Raw genomic sequence first — 8,250 nt, forward strand, 5'->3', positions numbered from 1 at the left:
CTTTGATGTGTGTTTGCATATATTTGAATGATATTGTATATATATATATATATATATATATATATATATATATATATATATATATATGTGTGTGTGTGTGTGTGTGTGTGTGTGTGTGTGTATTTATATGTGATGAATGATTGTCTTGTTTCTTTTTAAGATTATTGAATATGGTGTGAGTTGATTAAGAAAACTAAGTGAAATCCCCACTAGACATTAAGATAGCAAGCTATCTAGATGTGAAGGTTCCTTTCACAAAGCTCAAGAGAAGAAGATGATGGATTGATTCAAAACAAAAAGGAAATGGAAGGCACATAAACCATAGAAAACCAAGAAGAATTAAAGGAAGAAGAAAACATAAAATGGAAAGGAAAGAAATGGTAAAAATGTGAGAAACACGCCACTACAAGGCTAGGCTAGAAGGCATGACAACCTTGAAGATGAGTGAATGTGTGCCGCCACTTGCTATGCAAGATAAGGTTTAAAAGTAATCACTCCCAAGGGAGGAAACTCTCACAAATGGTTGAGACACAAGAGTGTTTTTACTTCAAAATGTTCAACCCTTTTACATGTCTAGGAGCACCCCTTATATAGAAGAGTTTAGGGGCTTCTAAGCAAATAAAAGACACCTAAGGATGTCTCTACAAAAACCTAACCCTAGCTTCTAGAAACTAGGTCAAATAAGGTTACAAAAATGAGAGACAAAAGAGCTAACTATGGTGTGTGCAAGGTTAATTTCGTTCTAGCACAAAAGGAGACAAATAATGTGTCTCATATGTCTCTAAAAAGTGGCCAAAGTGTGCAAAAAAGAAAGGAGACCAAAGGTACATAGGTACACTTATTTTATGTCTTTTACTTTTTTACTTTATGCTTTATATCTTTAATTTACTCTCTTCTCCACATCATTAATGCTCCACAATCACCATGCGCTACCTAACATTGCTTTCTTACTCTTAATTAACTTACAAAACAAATAAACATAAATTAGCATGTTGGCTTAAATCAAATCAATTATAATCAACAAGACTTTTGAACCCGCATTTTCAAAATGGATAAAATCAAATGCGGAACGAACCTAAAGAGTTGAGTTCAACTAAATTTGATTTTAAACATATTTCACTCCCCGAATCTTCTCTCATTCAATATTTACATTTTATTTCGTGGACAAGATTGTCTACAAAAGAAGACATGTAAAATAAAGTTCTACAAAGCAAAACATATATATATATATATATATATATATATATATATATATATATATATAAATATCTAGCTAAAAGAGTGAGCTTCGTACCCTAAATAATATATTCTAATTTATATTATTATAATATTATAAGTATAGATTTTGATTTTGTGACTTATTTATCATTCGAATATCTGTTCAATAATTCCCAGTTTCAACTCTACCTTTTATTACCACTCACCAAGCAAAATTTAACCACTTAAAAAGAAGAAATAGCAAGGGATGTAATAAATAAAAGTATAATTGTAGAAAATTTCGAGAATTAATACTTACTCCACATGTAAATAACAAGAGAAATGTTTATAAATAATTAAAAATTAGTATAAATGACGGGAAAAGTAAGAAAGACAAGCCTTGCACAGGCATGATCACAAACTAATAGTAATATAAATGATATAGTTGAAAATGATCACAAACAAGAAGTAATATTGGTTGGGGTGTAGAAAAGTGAGATTCCATTGCATAAGGTTTCTGTTATCTATCTAAACAATCTATCCTCTGTTTTGTTTGTTATTGAATCTGCAGTTTGTTAGAGTGCAGTGAGTGTAGTTAGTTGGGTGAATGCCTCTCTCAGTACCTTACAAAACCCTCACTCTCCCAGTCCTCCATGGACCTTCCTCATTCCCCTCCATTTTCAAACCTCCATGCTTCACCCTTCACCTTCTCAATCGCGCATTCGCCTGCAAAAGCCTCGAAATCGCCTCGCCCAGCCTCTCCCTCCATTCCAACGTTCCACCAAATTCCAAACACGTCGACGTCGCCACTCTCAGCAATCTCTGCGTGGACATCGTCCTCAATGTCCCGCAGCTCCCCCCTCCCTCGCCGGTTCAACGCAAGGCCTTCGTGGACCGTTTGGCTCAGTCTCCCCCTGACAAGGTTCTCTCTCTTTCTCTTCCGTTTCATAATTTAGGGTTTGGGTTAAACCAAAGTTCGGTGATGTCATGGTTTGTTAATTGTGATTTAAAACCAATCTGTGTGGTGTGAAATATCCTCCCCCAATCAGTTTAGTTCTATGAAGGGAACTGTGCAAGTTTTTGTTGTTACGTTAGATGCTCTTCTTTTCTGCTACTGTTGTTTGTTCGCATTTCCCACTTACTCATGCGGTTACCAATTTGTCATCATAATCTGAGAACATCGCTCTTTGGCTTGTGCCTGAAAGTGCTTATTTAGACTTGTCTTGTGGCGTAGTACTTGTGTAAGGGATTAATTAAGCGTGTTTTATGGGTTCGATTCACATTTTCCACATTTTCCATAGAACACTTATAGCATAAGAAACTTATTTCATTTGTTTTTCTTATTTTCTTATCCTGTAAATATTTTAAGATAAATTTGTAGAAACGTTCTAGTGTTCTGGGGAATTTTTAGGTTAACTTTCTAGTAGTTTGTAACTTATTTCAAGAACTTGTGAAAACATTTGCATCTTATATGAAAACAATTTAGCTCTTATTTTCTATTCAATTATAGAAACAACTTATACATCAGTACTTACATGATAAATACTTATTCAATAAACATTTAATTAAGTTACGGATCCTTAATAATGGAAATTTAAGTTTTCATTCCTGCAATTTCCCTCCCTTCTCGTGCTGTTTATTTTTTGTTTATTTTCTGCAAATTATTGTATTGCCTTATTTCATCCTATGGCTTTTGGTGTAGAAATATTGGGAAGCAGGTGGGAACAGCAATATGGCTATAGCAGCTGCAAGGTTAGGACTTAACTGCATTTCTATCGGTCATGTGGGTAATGAAATCTATGGGAAGTTTCTGTCAGACGTGCTTCATGATGAGGGCATTGGTTTGGTTGGGATACTTTCTAATGACAATAGTGACAATATCGTCGACAGCTCTAGTAGTGACAGTGGCTCTTATGATACTCTTCTATGTTGGGTTCTTGTTGATCCTCTGCAAAGACATGGATTTTGCAGGTAAAAAGTGATCTTTCCTCTAATTTGTATTGTTGTTATCGTGTTGGATATTATTTGTTTTCATATTCTTTGTTTACAATGACCTAAGCTATTATGGTTTCTCTATTAGTCGGGCTGATTTTAGCAAGGAGCCTGCATTTCATTGGATGAGTAAATTGTCCAGTGAAGTTAAAATAGCTATTGAAAATTCGAAGGTCTTGTTCTGTAATGGCTATGGCTTTGACGAGCTCTCTCCTGGTGCGATACTCTCAGCAATGGAATATGCTGTTGAAGTTGGCACATCAATCTTCTTTGATCCTGGGCCACGAGGAAAGGAACTCTCCACTGGGAGCCCTGATGAACAAAGAGCTCTTAACCAGTTATTGAGAATGAGTGACGTTCTTCTTCTGACTTCTGACGAGGTTTCTTTTAAATCTCTCCTAATATTGCATTTATCCTTGATAGTTATCATGATCGCCTATAGTTGTTTGCTTCAACGTTAAGCTGTACTATTTCTAATATGATGTCATATAGTTACTCTTTTCTTTGCTTTATAATCTATAAAAACTCGCCTTCTTTGTGTGTGTATTTCATTGTTCTATATATCACTGTTTTGCACTTTGCATTTAGATGCAGCAAGTACTCCATGTTTATCTGTCCCCATCCCTCAATTTCTTGTTTTCAAATTAAGGATTTTGTAATCATATTTTGTTTTTTAGCACCTTCAGAACCTTATGCAGTGTTTCCACCATTCTCAAATATGGATATATGTTGTCCAACCTTTTTTGTATGCTGTATATATTTCTGCTTGCATATTTATGGACGCTTTCACCTTACCAAATAGCGTTTTGTCCAAGAAACTGTATCTATCGGGAATCTTTAGAAGTGTTGTGTAGTTTTGCAACTTTCAGTTTGCTTCACTTGTTCTTTCAACCTAGGCAAAAATCAAATGAAAAATTTGGAAGTACGAAGAGAAGCATAATATTTAATTGAAAGTAATCCTGAAAATTCATTTGGTTGTCTCAGTCGATTGTTCATATTTCAGACTCCTTTGGAACTTGTTTATCATCTGTATTTCTCAGGATAATTTGAGCCTAAATCATAATGATTAGCAGGTTTTTGCACAGTCCAAACCCATACCTACTGATCAATGATAACACATCTTTCCTGCTTGACCACCAGACCCCCACCATTCTGTGTTGCCAATCCCTTTTCCCCTACTTGTAAACCTTGGTTTTGGTAAGGCGCTTTCACATTATTATTTAATGGTTTTGTTTCACTTGAACAACATTTAGAATTCAATGTATTTGATATGTTAGGCATGATGTACAAGCTCAAACTGTATTTGCATTCTAACTTTTCCTATCTCTACAAATTTATTCTACATTATTGATGGATGAGTCAAGACTCAGCACCAATAGCTTTTGTCCAATCTAGTTGACAACTAAAACTTTAAGGCTAGCAAACATCACCTCATTGAGCCGGTTCAGTGAGGTTTACCTTGATAATTGTATGAAAGCCATTAAGAGTCTATCTTGGTTGAGACTTGGGTCTATCGTGTCAGTTGCTATTGGAGGCGCCTTGATGTCTTTGGTGTGAATGCACAATGTCTTTTGCGTGAGGGATATGTTGGAGATCCCATATCAACTAAAGATAGGATCAAATTATAATATACAAGTGGAGACAAACTTCAACTTATTGAGCTAGTTTAATAAAGTTGAGTTAGGTTTAAATTCCACTACCTTGATAAAACAATGAGAAAAGTATCGGTTCAGGTTGAGAAAAGTAAACCATGCCAGCTCTAACTACCTATTATTTAGTTTGCATTCATATTGCAACACTAACTCGCCAATGCCCTCAGTCACATGGGTAACTTGTTCTTACGGCTTTCACAACATTTGTTTCTCCTCCAATTTTTAACTTTAATTACTTGTGTAGTCCTTATAATATAATTGTAAAAACTTTACCTTTTCATTCCTATACTTAAAAACGCCCCATTTTAGTCTTACATTAATTTTTATTTTATTTTTTAATCCCTTTTAGTCCTTACACATCATTTTTAGTCTTTTTTGTGTGTAGGGACTAATGGAATAGTATAAAAGGTAAATATTTTGTTCTTGTAAGGACCAAATCAGTAAGTTTATATGTATATATATGACACTATACCTTCTTCCCAACTTAGTTCTCATCTATCAGTTCTGTTTTCTTATAAATCTGCCTCAAGAATCTTTGTCTACCATAGAAAGGCAATGCAGATGACAAATAGCTTGATTTTGCCATTAGTTGGCATCGAAGTTTTAATTTTTAAGCACGCCTGGAAGCTCAGCAAATTGTTAACAATCTATGTTTCCAAATTAACTTAGGTCCGTTATTTCAAAGTCTCATATTTTAGTAAATTTGAATTTGTGGTGCCCTATCCTGACTCCAAAAGGGCTTGTTTCTATCTTTGTTAATCTCACATTACCAAGTATTATGAAATTCATAGGCTTGAGTTGATAATTATGCCACAAATTTTAATTTACTTTTGTTGTTAGGCCATATGTTGTCAAACTTCCTGCCAAAGCAAAAGATTCTACGAGTTTACATTTTTGGCCTGGCAAAAGATATTGGTTGTCTTATTCCCGTTAAACAATAACGTGATGCTAATTAAAGTTTCTTTTCTTTTCTGCTATTGTTGTTCGGCAAACTACTTTCTAAATTTAGGTCATCGTTGATTTTATTGTTTTGCATGACAGGCTGAGTCATTAACTGGCATAGAAGATCCAATATTAGCAGGGCTGGAGTTTCTCAAAAGAGGGATCCGCACGAAATGGGTGATTGTAAAAATGGGTTCTAAGGGTTCAATTATAATAACGGCATCTAGTATAGCTTGTGCACCTGGATTCAAGGCATGAGCTTCTTGTTCTAATCTTCATTGCCTCTTAAATTCTTGCAATTTTGGAACATAATATTTATTTTCCACTTGATATACTTCCATATTCTGCTTAGCCGTGCTTGGTATTCAAGTTTCATGAGTATTATCAGCTTCAAGGTATATATCTCAGTTAAGGGCAAATTAATCAAATGGTTTAAAACTACGGCAATAACCACATTTTCTGAACATTGTTTGTGGTTTCTTCAACCGGAAGATCTTTTTTCCCTTAAAGAGTTAACATGCTTTTCTAACGTCCTAATATTGAAGGAATAGTAAGCTCAACTGTTTGTTGGTATGCTCAAAGTATATGTTTTTATTTCTTCTTTGATTGTTCAAAAGTGCTTGTCTCTTGCAAGAATATTTAAGAAACTTGTCTGACAACCTTTTATTTTTTTCCTTTGACAACCTTTACCATTTTGTTATAAACTAATTGTAATTCTGAACTGTTATCAGGTGAATGTTATTGATACTGTTGGTTGTGGAGACAGTTTTGTAGCTGCTATTGCCTATGGTTTTATACATAATATGCCACTGGTTAATACGTTGGCAATTGCAAATGCAGTGGGTGCTGCAACAGCCATGGGCTGTGGTGCTGGTAGGAATGTAGCAACACTAGAGAAGGTAGTAGACTTAATAAGATCATCAAACCTCAGCGAAGATGATGAATTTTGGTTTGACATACTTGAAAAGAATATGGTATCTCAGGAAATAACATATCTGTCTAATGTTATGAAAGGAAACAGAAACCATCTCAACCTTGTCTCATTTGACAAAGTTGTCTCTGAGCTCTTGCCCAGGCTTGAACTTCCACAAACAGTAGGGAATGTGTCTACTTGATAGATTGTCGAAAAATGGGTTGCAACCACTGCGATATCTATTCTTGTAAAAGAACTCTTCTGATTTTCGGGTTCTTAGCTTCTTTCTGTAAAAGTTAAAGCTTAAGCATTTATATAACAGTTTATCACTCAACAAGGTTACATAAATTGCCGTAGCTAAAATGCTTTGAGCAAATACATGAAAGGTAGCTAGCTTATCATCAAGCATTTTAACGGATTTTTGGCATTTCAGTCTCAACAGTATTCCTCTGATTTTGATTTCAAAGGGATTTTTACTCCACGAACCAGAACCAGAACCAGTGGGGCAGAGCTTTTATCCTGAGACCCCAATTTTTTTGCTTCATTTTTGTGTGAATGCTTTTCAAACACTGATATGTAATAGTCTCATTTTTACATAGTTGATTTTTGACACGAAAAGGTTGTTGGCATAACTCCAATATATTACTTTGCAATTCTTGTTTACTTTTCTCCCTTAGAATTTTTTTCCCGCTAAATTCAGTAGGTTCAAGTACGTGTAACGTTCGTTTATGACCAGCCAAAACAATGGTATTTTGCACGCCGTAGTGTGCTTTACCATAAATAGAAAACCAAACCATCGACTCCTCTCTGCATTGGTCTTTAATCATATTGATTTATATTAATTGCAAAATTCAGTTTAATAAAGAAAATGACATAAGAATGGTAATTAAGTATTTTAAACTAATAATTTTATTTATCTAGAATAAACGAATTTGTCTTTTTTCTCATTTCTACGGAAACCAAATGATTTTTTTATCGTTATATTTAAATAATATCTTGGTTCTTCATTAGTTTGTGAATTTTATATATAATTTTAACTAATATGTGTATTCTTTTATAACTTTTTTTTTCCAAATATTCTTGATGTTATATTTTGGTTCTCAAATTTTAAAAATGAATAGATATAGTTCGTTTAATTCAATTATGTTAATTTTTTTATGTATCAAACGTGTTTCATACTAGTGTTTGAATTGTTTACACCGTTTGATATGTTCTCACTTCAATTTCATTAAACTCGCCTCTAGTCGTGTTAAAGGCTAACAAAAACCAAATTTCTTCCTAATGTAGTATAGGAAGGAAGACTCGAGTAAAATATAAGGAAATGGTACTTATTAAATTCAGATTAAACCTTGCAAAAAATGAAATAAAAACAATTCAAATGGGGAAAATAAAATAAAAGCAAAAATGCAAGTGTATCTAAATCTAAACTAACCTAAATGCATGAAAATGAAATAACAGACGTTGTATTCTAATATGCATGAATGCAGTGCATGTGTGAAGTCTACGGGAATGATGATGGTCATGTTCAAATTTTTCATGATGAAATATGGATGC

General features: G+C 33.9%; 1 protein-coding gene across 2 annotated transcripts; it reads left to right on the forward strand.

Moving 5' to 3' along the window:
* Positions 1-1,645: 1,645 nt before the first annotated feature.
* On the forward strand, positions 1,646-7,314 carry LOC114192004 (fructokinase-1). Of its 2 annotated transcripts, none has more exons than XM_028081508.1 (5): positions 1,646-2,119; positions 2,900-3,168; positions 3,278-3,569; positions 5,883-6,035; positions 6,624-6,926. In XM_028081508.1, exons 1-5 carry the CDS (start codon positions 1,805-1,807, stop codon positions 6,666-6,668), a joined length of 1,074 nt encoding a protein of 357 aa, XP_027937309.1. In that variant the 5' UTR covers positions 1,646-1,804; the 3' UTR covers positions 6,669-6,926. The 2 variants fall into 2 exon arrangements, with proteins under 2 accessions (XP_027937309.1, XP_027937307.1); XM_028081506.1 differs by having other exon boundaries at positions 1,647-2,119; positions 6,515-7,314.
* The last annotated feature ends 936 nt before the right edge of the window (positions 7,315-8,250 follow it).

The sequence above is a fragment of the Vigna unguiculata genome, chromosome 7, assembly GCF_004118075.2.
Source record: "Vigna unguiculata cultivar IT97K-499-35 chromosome 7, ASM411807v1, whole genome shotgun sequence".
Lineage (NCBI taxonomy): Eukaryota > Viridiplantae > Streptophyta > Magnoliopsida > Fabales > Fabaceae > Vigna > Vigna unguiculata.